This window comes from Salvelinus fontinalis, chromosome 32 (genome assembly GCF_029448725.1).
Source record: "Salvelinus fontinalis isolate EN_2023a chromosome 32, ASM2944872v1, whole genome shotgun sequence".
In the NCBI taxonomy this organism is placed as follows: domain Eukaryota; kingdom Metazoa; phylum Chordata; class Actinopteri; order Salmoniformes; family Salmonidae; genus Salvelinus; species Salvelinus fontinalis.
This window is the reverse complement of record NC_074696.1, coordinates 30009438-30029163: the sequence shown is the minus strand read 5'-3', so window position 1 is coordinate 30029163 and position 19726 is coordinate 30009438. Positions and strand designations below refer to the sequence as shown.

General features: G+C 44.3%; 1 protein-coding gene across 10 annotated transcripts in view; it reads right to left on the bottom strand.

Annotated features, from left to right (window-relative positions):
- Positions 1 to 1305: 1305 nt before the first annotated feature.
- phactr4a (phosphatase and actin regulator 4a) overlaps positions 1306 to 19726 on the bottom strand; it is a 46741-nt gene continuing 28320 nt past the window's right edge. For 8 of the 10 annotated variants that reach the window (XM_055894067.1, XM_055894071.1, XM_055894065.1 and 5 more), the window contains 12 exons: positions 16630 to 16800; positions 16395 to 16475; positions 15028 to 16092; positions 14039 to 14455; positions 8296 to 8887; positions 7832 to 8091; positions 6962 to 7127; positions 6821 to 6876; positions 5932 to 5993; positions 5580 to 5717; positions 3061 to 3137; positions 1306 to 2816 (listed from right to left, as the gene is read on the bottom strand). In XM_055894067.1, coding sequence (XP_055750042.1) covers positions 2801 to 2816; positions 3061 to 3137; positions 5580 to 5717; positions 5932 to 5993; positions 6821 to 6876; positions 6962 to 7127; positions 7832 to 8091; positions 8296 to 8887; positions 14039 to 14455; positions 15028 to 16092; positions 16395 to 16475; positions 16630 to 16800 — 3101 coding nt within the window. In that variant the 3' untranslated portion in view covers positions 1306 to 2800. The remainder of the gene's footprint in view (positions 2817 to 3060; positions 3138 to 5579; positions 5718 to 5931; positions 5994 to 6820; positions 6877 to 6961; positions 7128 to 7831; positions 8092 to 8295; positions 8888 to 14038; positions 14456 to 15027; positions 16093 to 16394; positions 16476 to 16629; positions 16801 to 19726) is intronic. The other 2 variants (XM_055894068.1, XM_055894072.1) reach the window with 2 other exon arrangements.

Below are 19726 nucleotides of genomic sequence, written 5' to 3'. Positions count from 1 at the left end.
GTGTTAGACGGCTGATGAGCTGTGCCTGGTTTTCTCCAGAGCCACATACGATTCCCCACATGGCAGCTTCTTGTCATTGTTGCTAGAGATCTGACCTTTCAGAATCATAACACCACACATCCTTCTGCCTCATCGATGCGCAGGCATCTTTTGTGACATTGTCAGCCAACCCGTCTAAAGCGTGCATAGAGTCTGTGCAAAATAGGGTCGAGGTAACCATTTAATTAGCTATTTAGCAGTCTTATGGCTTGGGGGTAGAAGCTATTTTGTCATTTAGCAGACAGTCTTATCCAGAGCGACTTACAAGTAGTGAGTGCATACATTTTCATTTTTTTCCTTCCCCTGTACAGGCTCTCTCGGAGCCTGATGGTTCGAGAGCCAATGCTACGGTACCGTTTGCCAGACAGTAGCAGAGTCAACAGTCTATGGCTTAGGTGGCTGAAGTCTACAGCAATTTTCTGGGCCTTCCTCTGAGACCGCTTGATATAGAGGTCCTGGAGGGCGGGGAGCTCGGCCCCAGGGATGTACTGGGCTGTTTGCACCACCCTCTGTAGTGCTTTGCGGTCGAGGGCTGTGCATTTGCCATACCAAGCAGTTATGCAGCCAGTCATGATACTCTCGATGATGCAGCGGTTTTTAATGACGTCGGTATCGGTAAGGACCCACTGACGGCTATTGCTGGTGGAACACATTGTCCACAATTGATAGTCTAAAGACTCAATGAAATAAGAAAAATGTAACATTAAAAACAGAAAACATCAACAAAGATGAAAGGCAATAAAGAGTGGAAGAGTATTAGATATTAGTTCACTCCGCTAAAAAAAATGGCATAATAATATTCTTGGGCCAATTGGCTTAGAAGAACTAACATGAGGTAGAGTGGGCACATTTAATATGTATTTCTATTACGCAACTCCATAATTAGCAATTCAAAGGCTGACGAGAGGAGCAAATAGGACCCGATTTAACTTGGGGCTCGATGTGCAGTATGATATAACATGTCTGATCGAGGAAGGCTGTTTATCCCATGCACCAACGGTCGAAGAAGATACACAATAATACTCTATTGCCATAGCTAGGGTACACAGTAGACTACACTTCTCATCTGCATGTATGACGATAGGAAAGACTCATAATAGTTTCAAGGCTATTGTTGACCCAAAACAACACACACAATTGCCCTGTATTTTCCACCCAGAATAGAAGTTGCAAGACACAGACAAACTATACAGTTTGTGTAATACTGCCCTCACCTGGAGTACTTTTTAAAAGGCAAATGGTTGGGGAAATGACAAGTTGACAACATTCTTTATGATAAACCACTTATTTTAATTTGAGTGCAAGTTGACCATTCATTTATACAATAGGTTTGCAAATAATTTTAAAGATCTCTTCATAAAAAACATCTGTAAAATAAGGGGAGGCTTTTTCGGTACCAATTTCTGTAACATTATTAGAAAATAGCACTGTTGTAATACTTTAATTATATTTAAAACACATTAGGAAGACATGCACTATTTAATATAAAGTCAAATCTACGGGATAAGTTTATACAGCTGAGGCCAACCATTGGCCTACATACAAAGTAACATTAAAAAAAAAAGTTAAAATATATCCATGTTCCTGCCGCAGGTCTTCAACACCATCCGTGAAATAATTATAGTGCATGTAAGCTTTATGTTATGTCTTATTAAATTATTCTAACGTTTCAAATTGTACAATTAAATTTTTACAATACGGTGTCTTATTACTATGCCTGAAAAAACAATTAGTCAGCTTGTATTACTGGCTGTCAGAAAATCAACAGAATACAGTAAAATGCACATCATTGTGTATGGGGAGAATGGAGCCCGTTGAATAAGATCTAGGTCTATGTAAAACAGCTAGTAAGCTGACTAGTTGAGGCTACATTTAAGTTTCCTTTAACTAAACCCGTCACCGATATATGTAGGCTACATATAGCCATTTCACATTTCCTCTGTACAGTTTCCATACCAATCCATGTATTGTCCCAAAAGCGATAAGGCTAGTACCAGTGGGTACCCATACACACACAAGTTGGAGGGTTTCACCAGTGTCATGTAGTCTAAGAAAGTTCAGTATCTCATTTATTTGGACATTAAATCATTAGTACCACCGTGTACTAATGTCAACCATCATCATGATCAACAATCAATACAATACGTACACAATTCTTTCCTCTCCTCAAATAAAAATATGGCAAAGTGTTGAGGGAAGGTACAGAAAGGCCTCTTGGGAATATTCTTGCCTTAGCTAGCGACATAGAGAATGTAGATGTGATGAACAAAAAAGGACATTCTCTGTCAATCTCTGTCCCTTTTGTCATGCCTATCGTAAGTCACAGTGTTGGCACAGGGAAGTAACAAAATGTCCTCTGAAATAGGCCTAAACCACCACCTCTGTTGTTCTCCTCCTGCTTCCCCGTGGGTCATCTTGTCAGGAAGCTCAACGCTGCAGTACAGTAGTACCTGTACCACCATGGTTTCATATCTGAGGGCTTGGACCGATGGGCCTCACATCTAGTCTGTGGCTTCAACAATGACTGGATAGACCAAGGGACCACATCAACAGATTCATAGTCCATGGTCACAGACAGCCCATGGTTTCAGATACAGCCATCAATAGTGTGCCTTCCGGGAGAGGAACAGGCTTGTTCCAGGACAAGGGACTAGATATTGTAGTCACCAGGGGGTCTGTGCGTTCCATATTGAAGTCCTGCAAACCCCCGGCTCCGTATTGCATTTTAGTGCTTCTTTTGCAGCCAGAACAGGGAGCACAGCTAAGGCCGATGGAATCTGAGGAGTGAGGATGGAGGAAAATTATGATGCACACTGGCTAGAAAGATATAGGGCTCCAACTTACAACATTCAACAACAGTTGAGTTTTAGAGAAATCCTGGTTAGTTCCGAGTTCCGGGCCTGGATATAAGTAAATCAAATATTAATCATAAAGTTGGAAGAAATGTTGTGTAGTGTTCAGCTAAATCTGAGGAGTCATTTTGAATAATTTATAGACATTGGTGTTGTATAGGACACTAACCTGGTATAGATCCTGCTCTCTTCATGAACCTCCATCTCAGAGCTCTTGAACTCATTAAGTTCCTTGCGGATGGCAGCCTAGATAGAAAATAATAGAGGGGAAGATGCACACCGGAGTCACTGTACTGGCAGCAACAACCTAGAGCAGTTCTACTTTGTAATCCTGTAAGGTACAGACAAATAGATCAAGCGATTAGTGCCTAGACTTCAGGCTTTATTCAATGAGAATCAATTGACAAGCAAGCCAGTGTCTGCTCTTCTCTCCAGCGGAGTCAGATATAAACTCCGTAAAAAAATAAAATGTCTCTTTCAGGACCCTGTCTTTCAAAGATCATTCAAAAAAATTCAAATAACCTCCCAGATCTGCATTGTAAAGGGTTTAAACACTGTTTCCCATGCTTGTTCAATGAACCATAAACAATTAATGAACATGCACCTGTGGAACGGTCGTTAAGAGACTAACAGCTTACAGACGGTAGGCAATTAAGGTCACAGTTATGAAAACTTAGGACACTAAAAAGGCCTTTCTACTGACCCTGAAAAACACCAAAAGAAAGATGCCCAGGGTCCATGCTCATCTGCATGAATGTGCCTTAGGCAGGCTGCAAGGAGGCATGAGGACTGCAGATGTGGCCAGGTCAATAGATTGCAATGTCTGTACTGTGAGATGCCTAAGACAGCGCTACAGGGAGACAAGACAGACAGCTGATCGTCCTCGCAGTGGCAGACCACGTGTAACACCTGCACAGGATCGGTACATCCGAACATCACACCTGCGGGACAGGTACAGGATGGAAACAACTGCCCGAGTTACACCAGGAACGCACAATCCCTCCATCAGTGCTCAGACTGTCCGCAATAGGCTGAGAGGCTGGACTGGGGACTTGTAGGCCTGTTGTAAGGAAGGTCCTCACCAGACATCACCAACAACAACGTCACCTGTGGGCACAAACCCACCGTCGCTGGACCAGACAGGACTGGCTAAAAGAGCTCTTCAACGACGAGTCGCAGTTTTGTCTCATCGGGGGTGATGGATGGATTCGGTTTCATCGTCGAAGGAATGAGCGTTACACCGAGGCCTGTACTCTGGACCGGGATCGATTTGGAGGTGGAGGGTCCGTCATGGTCTGGGGCGGTGTGTCACAGCATCATCGGACTGAGCTTGTTGTCATTGCAGGCAATCTCAACGCTGTGCATTACAGGGAAGACATCCTCCTCCCTCATGTGGTACCCTTCCTGAAGGCTCATCCTGACATGACCCTCCAGCATGACAATGCCACCAGCCATACTGCTCATTCTGTGCATGATTTCCTGCAAGACAGGAATGCCAGTGTTCTGCCATGGCCAGCGAAGAGCCCAGATCACGTCTGGGACCTGTTGGATCGGAGGGTGAGGGCTAGGGCCATTTCCCCCCAGAAATCTCACAGCAAGAAGTGGCAAATCTGGTGCAGTCCATGAGGAGGAGATGCACTGCAGTACTTAATGCAGCTGGTGGCCACACCAGATACTGACTTCCTTTTGAGCCCCCGTTGTTCAGGGACACATTATTCCATTACTATTAGTCACATGTCTGTGGAACTTGGTCAGTTTGTCTCAGTTGTTGAATCTTTTGTTCATACAAATATTTACACGTTAAGTTTGCTGAAAATAAACGCAGTAGACAGTAAGAGGACGTTTCTTTTTTTTGCTGAGTTTAGATTATTTTAGTTTAATTTAGTTTATTTGCGATGGCACACGTATCCAAATCCTGCCTTATATCCAAATCCTGGCACCTCAGAACTTCCATCCAATCATAAATATGAACTTCTCAATATTTTAACTTGGCAATAAAAGTTCTGCAACTTAAAAAAAATAAAAAAGCAAATGTTTTAAGACCTCAGTTTTCATCTAAGAAATGGTGACGGATTTTAAACCTCTGAATAGCAGAAAGTTCTGTTTCAACCTCTTCTCCTAGCTTCACTGGGCCAGGTAATATCCTGGGGACAACTCAGCACAGCCATTAAGAAGCGATTATATTGCATTCTTGGGATTTTTGTTTGACACAGTATGTGTCTGGAATCCAAAACCCTGCTGAAATGATAAAAGATCTCTCAGTATGAAGAGGTTTAAACCTCAGAAGACTTCCTGGTATAAATAAAGGTACAAAGGTTTAAAAGTGTGTGACAGGCTGTTATTACTATGACTCTATATTACAGTTGAGCACTCTTACCATTTTTTACCAGTCTTTGACAACCTTATATTCATCATCTCCAGCACCACCTCAACATATGAAAATAGCTATGTTTAGTAGTAAAAAAGATGACATCTACCAATTAGTAGACAATTAGTAGTCAATGCATACTCATCGTTGGTCAAAATCACATGATGCACACTGATGATGTCATTGGAAACATCCATCTTCCTCCATCTTTTTTTCACAAAACATAGAAACGCGCCATTTTCGCAAGATGTTGAGATGGTGCTGGAGATGATTAATATGAAGTTGAACATGTATGAAAATGCCCCTTAACTGAGTCTCACCTTATCAGAGGGAGTGAGCTTGGTCCAGGGTTTGTCTGCACGTCGGTCGTAATCTTGAGTTGTGGTACACTCTACATACTCATGGAAACGCAGGATCTTCCTGGCCTGAAGCTCTGCTATGGTGGGCCTCTGGGACAGCTGCCCGGGGGGGAGGGGGGGGGGTAGAAAGAAAACACACTGACTGTCTGGAACTAAAATGCTAAGTTAACACTTTATGGTGATTAGTTACATTTGAGTGTTTTATTTGTATATCTGTGTATGATTGTTTTGTCACCGGAGTGTGTGTATATATGCCGGATAATGTACTGTATCTTTGTGTGTTTTCATTCTGCAGTGTGTGTGTCAGGCTAACCTTTCTGGTTAGTCTGCGTTTGATCTCGCTCCTCTCTGCCCTGATATCAGCTTCGTTCCTGGCTACAATAAGACAAGACATTCCATCAGAGGCAGAACAGAAACACTGCAGTCAGTTAGACACAGAGAGAGAGAGAGAGAGAGAGCGCGAGCAGGTAGACTGGACCAGGGCCCATATTCACTAAGCGTCTCAGAATAGGAGTGCTGATCTAGAATCCGTTTTTCCTTTCAGATCATAATGAATATGATTATATGGTCAGGGGGGACCTGATACTAGACCAGCACTCAGGTCCCTGAGCTTCTCCTGGCATCTACACAGCACAGGAGTAACAGGAGTTGTTTTAAATCCGTCTTTCCCCTCTCGGGGACAAGTCCTTTGTCTAATACGCACTCTGCACATTGTGTAGTCCTTTTACAAAGCTGTCTAAGGACAAAGCTTTTAAGTAGTGCTTTCAGAGTAGTCTGAGGACAACCATAAGACATGTGAAAACGTTCCATTTTGGATACCTGAGCGGAAATATGTTTTCTAAAATATAATCTCAAATTCTTAAAGTGTTGGCACTACCGTTTTGGTCCCAATGCTAAACTCAAGAACAAACAAGTGCAATGGTTAACTTACACCGTGAAGCAAGCCATATCTTTTCTTGTATGGAAGTACTTTTACAGACCACTAGAGGGTAGGCAGATGTCTTCAACACATTGACATCTCACACTGTATTAGATACAGTTTTGGTTACTAGTAAAACCAGAGAGATGCTTGTCTATCTAGACGTAACGGACATTAAAGCAATTGAGGGGAAATGAATGAAGCATGAAGTTGATATTGACTGGAAACATAATAAAACCTGACATAAAAATGCAGACCAAAAATATGAGAGCGCGAGAGTTACCTGGAAGGATGTTTCTCTGCTCCAACTCCTCTGCTGTGGGTCTCTGACTCAACCTCCTGATTAGAGAAACACACAACACACGCCTGTTCAGGATAGGGGAACACACCCCCACAACACACACCAGTCTCTAGATGTAGTTACCTGTTGAGCGTAGTACCGATCTTGTTCCTGAGTGCCTCCCACTGCTCTCTGCTCTGCCAGGCGACTCCGTCCTGTCCTTCTCCTCCCTCCTGCTCCTCTCTCTCCTGCTGTCTCTCCAGCTTCAGGGCCAGGGTGTCCTTCCTCGTCACACGGCTCGCCAAGGCACCTGGGTGGTGCAGACAAAAACAGACAGTTCAACTTGGGGCTATACTTTCGCTCTACATCACATTAGACTACTCATTTGGTTTAGCTTTACCTGCAAGTAGTAAAATGCATACAATGAAGGAAGAAAATCAAAAGATACAGGCTCAAATTGAATTTCCCTTATTGATGTTCACTAATAATGAAAGTGTCTTCCTAATACTATTGTACTTCTTCTGAGATTGAAATCAACACCAGACCCATGTGATATCATCAACCAACTTCAGATCTACTTACTACATTCAACACCAGACCCATGTGATATCATCAACCAACTTCAGATCTACTTACTACATTCAACACCAGACCCATGTGATATCATCAACCAACTTCAGATCTACTTACTACATTCAACACCAGACCCATGTGATATCATCAACCAACTTCAGATCTACTTACTACATTCAACACCAGACCCATGTGATATCATCAACCAACTTCAGATCTACTTACTACATTCAACACCAGACCCATGTGATATCATCAACCAACTTCAGATCTACTTACTACATTCAACACCAGACCCATGTGATTTCATCAACCAACTTCAGATCTACTTACTACATTCAACACCAGACCCATGTGATATCATCAACCAACTTCAGATCTACTTACTACATTCAACACCAGACCCATGTGATATCATCAACCAACTTCAGATCTACTTACTTGGTGGATCTTCGTCCTCGTCTTCATCGTCATCTCTGTAGAGGATGGGTCCGTCAGAGTCCGTCTCCTCATCTTCATCCTCCTCACTGCTGTCTCCGGGCCCCCGGCCCTCTGGAATCACACTGACCCTGGGTTCCCCTATCAGACCCCTTCTGTTCCTGGACTCCAGCTCAGGCTGCCTGGGGGACTGGGAGGGCAGCATCCGCCTGGGGTGAAGCTTCTCCAACTCCTCCTCCATGTTGAAGTCATCATCCTCAGGTCTGGAGGGATCGAAAGAAAGAGGGATAAATGTCAATAATTGAGTCTGTTGAATAGAGTGTGATCGTGTGTTTGAAGTATGTCTATAATTTTTCTGTTGTAATGATTGGAGCCACATTTTTAGCCTAACATCAATATTGATCCAGTTGATATTGGTTAATAGATATGCTGTGACATTATGGAAGCATGATAAGTTCAGCACTCACAGTCTGAGCAGTTCTATGGTGACGGGTAGAGAGCGTCGGCCTCCAGCCTCAGTGAGGAACTCTGGAGGGGACTCAAACAGCATGGAGTGGGCTCTCTGGGATCCGTCTGGGTTAGCCTGGGCCGGGCTGGGGGAGCACAGGGCCCGCTGGATCAGGATGTGCAGAGGGATGGCTGGGACTGAGGCTGGGGGGTGGCTGGGTGGCTCTGTGGTGGGGCTGGGAGGATCCTTCTGATGGATAGAGAGGGGGACGGAGACAGGGTTGGGGAGAGGTAGGTTGGGGTGGGAGCTAGGAGTGGAAATCTGTATATGGGACAGAGGTCGTGGTGCAGGGTCAGAGGTGGGTAGTTGGAAGCCTACTGCCTTAAGGGTGTCCTGATTGTCATCTTGGTCAGTGCTGGGGGGTACAGAGACAGTAGGTATGGGGACTGGAACAGGGGCAGAACTAGAGGGGAAGGAGGCCTCTGCCTCAGGGGACGGGTCGTCGGAGAGGTGCTTGGTGACGGGGGTCATCCTCTTGGGCGGAGTGGGTGGAGAGGGCCTGGTGGGGGCAGGAAACACGATGACACCACTGCCAGCCTGAGAGAGCTCCGCTATGGAACAAAAAACACACAACAGAATGAATACTGGTCATTTACAAGGACATAACTGAGAGAGAAGGTCAGAGGGAAAGAGGGCATCAAAGCATCACATTCACACTTAAGGAAACTGGTTAAAGGATTATGATGAGTTGTTTAGTTTCATGAAGGCACAATGCATTTTTACCCTGTGGATGGATGGGATATACAGTGGGGCAAAAAAGTATTTAGTCAGCCACCAATTGTGCAAGTTCTCCCACTTAAAATGATGAGAGAGGCCTGTAATTTTCAGCATAGGTACACTTCAAATATGACAGACAAAATGAGAAGAAAAAAATCCAGAAAATCACATTGTAGGATTTTTTATGAATTTATTTGCAAATTATGGTGGAAAATAAGTATTTGGTCAATAACAAAAGTTTCTCAATACTTTGTTATATACCCTTTGTTGGCAATGACAGAGGTCAAACGTTTTCTGTAAGTCTTCACAAGGTTTTCACACGTTTCATCTTCAATTCCCTTGCTGATGGAAGGAGGTTAAGATGAAACGTGGCTGGGTCTTTCAGCATGACAATGATCCCAAACACACCGCCCGGGCAACGAAGGAGTGGCTTTGTAAGAAGCATTTCAAGGTCATGGAGTGGCCTAGCCAGTCTCCAGATCTCAACCCCATAGAAAATCTTTGGAGGGAGTTGAAAGTCCATGTTGCCCAGCAACAGCCCCAAAACATCACTGCTCTAGAGGAGATCTGCATGGAGGAATGGGCCAAAATACCAGCAACAGTGTGTGAAAACCTTGTGAAGACTTACAGAAAACGTTTGACCTCTGTCATTGCCAACAAAGGGTATATAACAAAGTATTGAGATAAACTTTTGTTATTGACCAAATACTTATTTTCCACCATAATTTGCAAATAAATTCATAGAAAATCCTACAATGTGATTTTCTGGATATTTTTTTCTCATTTTGACTGTCATAGTTGAAGTGTACCTATGATGAAAATTACAGGCCTCTCTCATATTTTTAGGTGGGAGAACTTGCACAATTGCTGGCTGACTAAATACTTTTTTGCCCCACTATTTGAAAAAGGATGATGATATCAGGTCTGGATATTAGCAGCATGGCCCATATCTTATCCTATGGTTCAGATGGAAATCATTCCGTGCAGTATTAAAGCCTGAAAACAACCTGAAAAGCATTTTATTAGTCTTAATCCATTATTTGTAAGTCATTTCACACGCCTCAGCAGTCTCTCTTGACCTCTCTTTAAAGTCAAAGACGACACAACCAGCAAGCTGGGGCACACTGCCTGGCAGTTAGCCTAACTTCCATGCATTGTTTTCATTCCAACCAAGTCAAGTTAGTTCAGTCAGTTCAGCCACAACTCAATCTGACATGCAATGAATAAAGTGGGGGATGATCGATCTATGCTGGTGGTGCATCACATCACTTGCTATGGGCAGAACGGGGAACAGTTGTTCCAATGTCATCAGTTCCTGTCAGACTAACCTATCAGACTTGGTGGTGTCATAACACGTGCTGTGGAGCGGTTACGGTTATTCAGTGCTAAGCCCATGAATGGACAGCGTGGCATGGCAGGCTTGTGCCCCTCAGGACAGGGTATCTGAACAGGCTTGTTCAGCCCGTCGGTAGCGGAGGTAGTAGGTGGACAGGGAGAGGTAGAGGCCCAGCTCCCCCTGCCTTCTCCAACTTGTCCAGTAGTGCAGAGGATGGGGACCGTGGACCCTTGAGGCTCTGTTCAATGTGGACGCTGCCAGAGATGAGTGAGGTCAGAGGTCAAGGCCTTCAGCGGACTGGTTGACGGTGCGAGACATTGAATAACTGGCCACTGTTGCCCAGCTAGGCAGATTATTACCTCAATATCTAACATCTTATTATATCTAATATTTAACCTAAAGATAGGCTTCGGATATAGAAAACTGCCAGGCAGCATGATTGTCTGTTGACAGACTGGTGAGGACGTTAGCCTATTGTATGTATATACTGTGATACAGTATATACAGTGACAGAATGGATGTTTGTATTCTGTGGATCCTGTATGGTTTACGACCAATGACAGGGTTACATAACCATTGACAAACGCCACTCTTGGGATTAGCCAGGAGACATGCACTGTGTGTCACTGTAGCAGCCAATCAGAACACAGACTCAGAATGCCTATCAGGGAGGAGATCCACATAATGAATACTAACTATAATTTCTGCTGTACACAACTGTCAACCAGATGCTATTGTAAAATGGAGTAACGTATCTATGAGGACTATGCCTTCAGAATGGCATAGGACTTTTCTAATTGTGTCACAACTAGGGCTGTGGTGGTCACGAAATTCCATCACCGGGTGATTGTCAAGAAAATAAACTGTCGGTCTCATGGTAATTGACCATTAATTAAAAAACACATTTAGCATCTCCTGGCTACCACACAGCCTACAAGCCACTGATGCGGACCTTTGGAACATCTACATTTTAAAAGTCTAATAAATCCATGTAATATAGCCTACACCTTCACAATAAATCCATTATTTATTTTAGACAGGTCTGAAGAAACATGATATGAAGAAAATGTAGTCCATTTCATAAGAACAGAATAGCTTACTGAGTTGTCCTGATCTGGCTATGCCATATGGCTGTGGGCTACACTAGTTCATTTAGCAGACAAGATTTGCTTAGAATTCCATGGCATTATTTTATAGTAAGAAGAATACAATTGAACAAAGCTGAATAAAAATAATGGGTATTTTCTCCAAATGATGAGGGAGTGCGGACATATGCTGAGCTGTTAACAACGAAATAGGTACTTCTATATGGTTAATTTAGAGTTAATAATGTAACTTTAGTTGGTCTACAAACATTGGGCTGGATTTTTAGATGTTTAATACATTGTAAGGCTGCATGATGAGACTAATGATGATTTGAAAAAAAGTAACTTGAAAGGCATGAGCTCTGCTTTGTTTTTTGTGCAGACTGTTCACACTTCGTCAGTTTCTCGTTCACAATTTGAGAAGCACCTGATAATGCTTTGAATTTCCCGGCAGAATCCTCTGTGTGGAAATAATGCACCCTAAAAAAAACATGCCTTTTGCAGCCCTTCTCCCTGAGTGCTGCCTGCTTCACACTATAAGTGCAACAATGCACACACTGTAGGCTATAAGCGTCAATGTTCCATTAGCGGGAAAACACCTTTATCAAAAGTGACCACAAATGCAATTATACATGCAATGTTTTTATTATAAAGGTGCATTTTTATGGTGAAAATGATCTACCCCAAACTTGAAACTCACACGCTACTTATGTATGCCAGTTAGGCTCTACACCGGTTGTAAAGCGGTTTCATGTGCTTCATTTTAAGAAGCCATTTGGTCACTTTAGCTGTGACGCAAACCTTATCAAAACATATTGGCCTATGTGCTAGGCTACATGAGGTGTGGACTAGGATTCGAAAAAGTTAAAATAATAAAAAAGGCATTGTTTCTTGCCTTAAGCTGGGCATTATACACAAGTGATAATATCTAACTCACAAGTGATAGGCTAATTTTGTCATCCATCAGACTATTCATGATTTAGTATTAACTTTACATATACGTGTGAAATCCGTTTTGATTTAGATTGGACCATTATCATGCATCTGTTTTGAAACAGGGGCAGGTGAAAAAATACATGTAATCTCTACACTTAAATAGTGAATGGAGGATGCTTTTCCTGTAGTTCATTTTAATGCCAACCAGGTAGGCTATACACCTGTTGTAAAGATAAGCAATGTGCTTAATATTTGCTTAATATTAGGAAAGTTGAGAAATAAATACACTAGGCCTAGCCTATAGAAATCTAATGGGATCCTCCTCTTTTTAATAGAGGCCATCAGTGTTTCTCGCACAATTTCATAGCCTATAGAAATGTTGCGCAACATGAGCTCATGGCATCTCATGAAGTGTTTGATTAGATTTTCATTGATGTCAGAGTGATTAGAGGGATAATAGAGTGCTGAGTACCAGGCCGTTAGCAAATTTGGTAGGCTACTAATTACCGGTCACCACAACAGCCCTAGTCACAACAACTGTTACTATACAGACTGTTGGAATGGGCTCCAGACCTAAGGCAGCTGGGGCAGAGGATGTGGAAAACTGAGGCAGCCAATCAGAGCCCTGGATTCTCTGGAATTGCTCCAGGCATGTTGGAGGAGCGCCAGCACAGCATTGTGTGTGTGTGTATATGTGAGAGCGGAGCTTGAATAAACCCGGTAAAGAAAAGCCCTTGCCTGCCCCTCTTTTTGGAGACTGTCTCGCTGTACACAAACTGCAGACTAGGGCCTTTTCTTGTTTGGACATAAGTCTGTCCTCCGCCCTCTCTACTCTGTGACCGGAATATCGATGAGTGGTCGAGGAACGTGTAAATTCGTTAGTAGGCAAATGGAAGATGGTCCTGCCCTCCTCAATAGACTTGTTTTGGCGAGGAAGCACAAGTATATTCTACTCAAGTCCTTTACGGAAGAGTTTCGAAATCTGCCACATACCATTGTTTTCTCGAAGGAGAAAATGATGCAAACGTTTAAAAACGATATGCTACTTATCGTTTTATCTATAAAAATGTCTTGCACAACTAACATAAAAACATATCACTTTATACATTTATTTTGGGATCCACCCTTGTAAAAGTAATTAGCCTGATGTGAGTGGAGATCAGTACAAACGCATTTCTTCCACATTCCCTCTCCTCGATTACCTTTGACTTTTTTCAAAAGGATGTGAGAGAGGATGCAAGAGTTGAGCAAATCTAACTGAGAAAAGGCCTAGGTACTGCATAGAACACCCTGTGTTTCAGTACACATCGAGACCAACCACTATACTGCAGGAGGACATATTCTGTTGAAACAGCAAAGGACACTTAGAAACACCAGAGTCATTGATTTGGGTTCAAAAAGGTCAAATGTAATTGTAACACTTTACTTGAGGGGTACAGGACTTACCTCATCCATAAACCTACGTAAAACAATGATAACCAGTACATTATGTTGTGAAATCATAAGGTGAATGCACCAATTTGTAAGTCGCTCTGGATAAGAGCGTCTGCTAAATGACTTAAAAGTAATTGTAAAATGTAAATGTGAAACAGCAGTACAAACAGGGAGCAGAGGCAGGGTAAACTCACCAAACAGAGCGGGGTTGCTGTTGCGGTTGGTGAGTTTGGGTGGGGGTACAGGTGGCTGCTTGGCATGGGGGGGTACAGGGGGAGGAGTGGCCGACTCTCCCGGGGTGAAGGATGGGGGTACATGGCTAAACCGCGCAGGGGGGACGGGGCTGGGAGGAGGAGGAGGGTCATCACTGATGACCAGGGAAACAGTCCTGGGTGGCTTGGCCACCGCTATAGCAGAGGAGGTGGAGGAAGTAGAGGAGGAGGAGGAGGAAGGTGGGGTGGAGGTCCGGCCAGGCTCCGTGGAGGAGGTGGTGGTGGGTTGGCCCTTGGGAGGGAGCATGGCCTGTTTGGTAGGAGGCTGAGCACTCCGGGAGGAGGAGTTAAAGGCGGAGTCTGGGGCGGGGCCAGGAGCGAAGCGGACACCAGTGGACTCTACAGACAGAACATGGAGATCGACAGAGACAAAACACGGAGACCGACAGAGACAAAACACGGAGACCGACAGAGACAAAACACGGAGACCGACAGAGACAAAACACGGAGACCGACAGAGACAAAACACGGAGACAGACAGGAAGTCAGAAGGATAATAAGTGTTTCTATTCCACCTGGTCCTTGGGGCTCAAAGTGCAGCCTCAAAAACACACACTGTTACTGTACAGTGCTGAGCACATAGAACACAGAGCTGAGATAAGCTGCAACTCAACGTTAGACAATAAGCAGCTTTTTAACAGATTAACTAACTAAAGACGGATACTGGTCAAGTCCTCACACCTTTCACAGGGATGAGAACAAGGAGATGTACGAGTTACCGTATATACAACACAGTAGAATGGAAAGAATCTTCTAGACACTCAACTAGCAGACATTGCCTTGCAAAGTGCCCAATAAACTGCTTTAAAATGCTTTTTTCCACTAATAATTGTTGAACTTCAACAACTGAAGAGCAACCTTCAGACGTACAAGTGAGAGGATATACTTATACATCCCAGGCAGTTTCTTACCTGCTCTTCCGCGGGTTTCCCCTCGTTTGGTCTCCTCAGATGGTATGTACCTGGGCAAGGTGCTTCCACAGTAAGTCTCGGAGGCAGGGCGGACCCTGGTACGGAGGTCCTCTGAGGAGGTCTTCTGGAGACTGGGCCTCAGCTCCATCTCAGAGTGGGGTCTGACCACCGGACGACTCCCTTCTACAGGTCTCAAGATAGTCTCTGGTTTCCCAGCCCTAGGACTCCTTCTCCTATCCTTCTCCTCACCATCGTCCCTGCGATCACGAGCATCTCTCCTTTCACAATCGATTCTCTTGTCATCTTTTATTTCCCAGTCATCCCTCCTCTCTCGATCATCTCTCTTCTCGTCTCTTTTCTCTTTTCCCTCTCTCCGGTCATCTTTTTCTCCCTTCCCATCTCTCTTCTCCTTGTCCTCCTCTCGATTATCTCTGTCCCTCCTTTCCCTATCTTCTCTCCTCTCCCTGTCATCTCTCCTGTCTCTCTTTTCCTTGTCTTTATCATTCCTCCGTTCGCCTCCCTCCCGGTCTCTCTCCTCCCTCTGATCCTTTCTTTCTCTCTCATCACACGGATCTCTTTTCTCCCCTTTCCCATCCGCTCTCCTCTCCTCTTTCCCATCTCTCCTCTCTCCTTTCCTCTCCTCTTTCCCATCTCTCCTCTCCTCTCGCTTGTCCTCTTTCCCCTCCCTCCGGTGCTTCCCATCCTCAGGAGCAGGTCCTCTCGGTAGTGACCCTCCTTTCCTCTTTTCCCCCGACACGTCAGAGGGCAGTCTGCTCCGTCTCTCCAGATCTATGGCCGATAGCCTGGCGTGCGAGTCTACGTCCAGTGGGGCTCGGTTGGAGCGAGAGGCATCGGAGGGCACCCTGCTCCTGCTCCGGGGGTCATCAGAAGGGACAGTGCCCCGCCGGGGGTCCACTCCCTGGGGCAGCCAAGTGGGGTTGAGCCCTGGGCCTGGCTCCCCCCGCGACCCCCTGACCCCTGACTCTGAGACCCGGTCAACGTCCATGGATACTGGCTGGCCATTCTTCACCCCCGTAACTTTGGAGTGGTTCACATCGTTGCTCTCTGTCACACAGAAACACATACTGATAAGGAATCTGAAGTCAGCAAAGATATTCGACATCAATATTCTCTAAAATTGTTACCCTACTATATTTTTGTTACTCGTTGATAAAATATAGGCTACCAGTATCTCTGTAGGTCCTTTGCCTATCAGGGCCCGTATGCACAAAGCATCTCAGAGTCGGAGTGCAGATCTAGGATATTTCCATATAATCATATTCATTATGATCTAAACGGCTAAACCGGTCCTAGATCAGCACTCCTACTCGGAGAGGCTTTGTGGATACGGGCATTGGTCTGCATACCATTCTCTGGAAGTTCTTTCAGCACTCCCCTGTCGATTAGCTCCTGACGAGGTCTCCTTACCGAGATCTTCCTCTCCAACACTGAAAGTAAACAAATGTTTAATTTTCCCGTAACTGAAGTGGCTTGATGAGTAACATTGTCTGAGACCATGAAGACTTGAGCTGACTTAAAATAACAGGTCCTTACAGTTGTACAATCCATACATCAAGGTTACTATTTATAAAGGGGAGGTACCTATTGAGGTTTCCAGAAACGTCTCACTGCTCTTCTTCTTCCTCCACTTCCAGGGCTTGAACATATTGCCGAAGCTGGAGAACTTGCCCTTGCGTTTGGAGGGAGGGGTTTCGCCTGATGAGTTCCCCCCCTCGCTCCCTGTCGTACTATGCTGCAAGTCCACCTCATCATCTAGAGAGGGAGGGAGAGAGGGAGGGGAGTGGCATGATGCTTATTACAAGACATAAGATGAAGGCAAGGGGGATAGAAAATGATAATAGACCTACTGCTGCCCTATTCGTAAAAAAGGGATCGATTTTCCTCTATAGACTGGGCCCTAACTAACTCTACAGTATGTCTTCAACAGTAACGTTACAGTATGAACTAGGCCTGAGCTGGTTGGTGCTACATTCCATTGTCATGTTAAATTACAGCCGTGGCCAAAAGTTGAATGATACAAATATTAATTTCGACAAAGATTTCTGCTTCAGTGTTTTTAGATATTTTTGTCAGATGTTACTATGGAATACTGAAGTATAATTACAAGCATTTCATAAGTGTCAAAGGCTTTTATTGACAATTACATGAAGTTGATGCAAAGAGTCAATATTTGCAGTGTTGACCCTTCTTTTTCAAGACCTCTGCAATCCGCCCTGGCATGCTGTAAATTAACTTCTGAGCCACATCCTGACTGATTGCAGCCAATTCTTGCATCATCAATGCTTGGAGTTTGTCAGAATTTGTGGGGTTTTGTTTGTCCACCTGCCTCTTGAGGATTGACCACAAGTTCAATGGGATTAAGGTCTGGTGAGTTTCCTGGCCATGGACCCAAAATATCAATGTTTTGTTCCCCGAGCCACTTAGTTATCACTTTTTCCGTATGGCAAGGTGCTCCATCATGCTGGAAAAGGCATTGTTCGTCACCAAACTGTTCCTGGATGGTTGGGAGAAGTTGCTCTCGGAGGATGTGTTGGTACCATTCTTTATTCATGGCTGTGTTCTTCGGCAAAGTTGTGAGTGAGTCCACTCCCTTGGCTGAGAAGCAACCCCACACATGAATGGTCTCAGGATGCTTTACTGTTGGCATGACACAGAACGGATGGTAGCACTCACCTCGTCTTCTCCGAACAAGCTTTTTCCAGATGCCCCAACCAATCGGAAAGGGGATTCAGAGAAAATGACAGTCCAATCCCTGTACCTTTTGCAGAATATCAATCTGTCCCTGATGTTTTTCCTGGAGAGAAGTGACTTCTTTGCTGCCCTTCTTGACACCAGGCCATCCTCCAAAAGTCTTCACCTCACTGTGCGTGCAGATGCACTCACACCTGCCAGCTGCCATTCCTGAGCAAGCTCTGTACTGGTGGTGCCCCGATCCCGCAGCCGAATCAACTTTAGGAGATGGTCCTGGCGCTTGCTGGACTTTCTTGGGCGCCCTGAAGCCTTCTTCACAACAATTGAACAGCTCTCTTTGAAGTTCTTGATGATCCGATAAAGGGTTGATTTAGGTGCACTCTTACTGGCAGCAATATCCTTGCCTGTGAAGCCCTTTTTGTGCAAAGCAATGATGACGGTACGTGTTTCCTTGCAGGTAACCATGGTTGACATAAGAACAATGATTCCAAGCACCACCCCACTTTTGAAGCTGTCTGTTATTCGAACTCAATCAGCATGACAGAGTCATCTCCAGCCTTGTCCTCGTCAACACACACACACCTGTGTTAACGAGAGAATCACTGACATGATGTCAGGAGGGCCTTTTGTGGCAGGACTGAAATGCAGTGGAAATGTTTTTTGGGGATTCAGTTCATTTGCATGGCAAAGAGGGACTTTGCAATTAATTGCAATTCATCTGATCACTCTTCATAACATTCTTGAGTATATGCAAATTGCCATCATACAAACTGAGGCAGCAGACTTTGTGAAAATTAATATTTATGTAATTCTCAAAACGTTTTGCAACGACTGTACAGTGTGTTATACTAGACCACAATACAGACTGAGCCAGGCTGAAGGCTGCTCTGAATTCCACTCTTATTGGCTGCCGAGTTCCTAACATTGAACTGAGACTTCTCCCCACCAGAATGGAAAGACAGAGTGGGATGGTTTCAATACAAACATAAGCCCAACACACTTCCTGTCAAGAGTACAAACATAATTACTACAGAAACTGCAGACAGAGAGCAGAATAAACAAACAAGCAACACATTGGAGAGGATAAGGTTAGTCTCCCAGAAACCATGACTCATAACTGGTCTCCAGCTGATGACATCACATGCTGCTGTAAACCATGCAATAGAGCAAGGAAGACTCATTATGGGCGTGAAATATCCACACATTCTTAGGTGATGAGTCAACCACACATACACACACTTGCTGCACAAGAGGACGGTGCTTAGGATACACAGCATGTTGATGGTTGACTTACTGAGTCACTCCCTAAGGAACAAACCAGGAAGCTTTGAATAGCATGAGATCTATATAAAAACACCAGACATATGTTTACAGTCATCGGCCTTACATTGATGAGGTCACAACAATCCAGTCTATGGGTCACACTTTAGGACAGTGGCAATTTGCATCCTCAATTTCATTCATTCATTCATCCCACTCCTTCCATCTCTCCCTAATCCCCCTGTATTCTGACTCTTACCAGAAAACACCCTGGCATGAGAAAGAGGGATGAAAGGTAAGCAAAGAGCAACAGATCGAAATCACTTGATTGATAATTTTACAGAGACAGACAGACAGAGACAGGTATATTATGCCCCTAAATAGTATGAATAGGTAAACTAATGCTAAAAACAGGTTACCAGAGAAATTCACTGAGGGCAAGGGTGTTAGTTAAACAAATAGATAAATGTTTTAAAAGACTAGTAGAGAGAGGGAGAGAGAGGAAAGAGAAAGAAAGCGGGAGAGCAAAACAGCAAAAAGAGAGGGGTTGGAGACAAGACATGGCAAGTCGTGCGAGACGGGGCCAGGATTCATAAGGGGAGAATTAGAGTGTTGATATCCCTGTGGCAGGCAGGCAGGCAGGCAGGCGCCAGTTCCACAGAAAACAGTTTGAGAGTGAGCGAGACAAGCCAGTCAGTGGCAGCAAAAACAAAACAATTAGAGAATC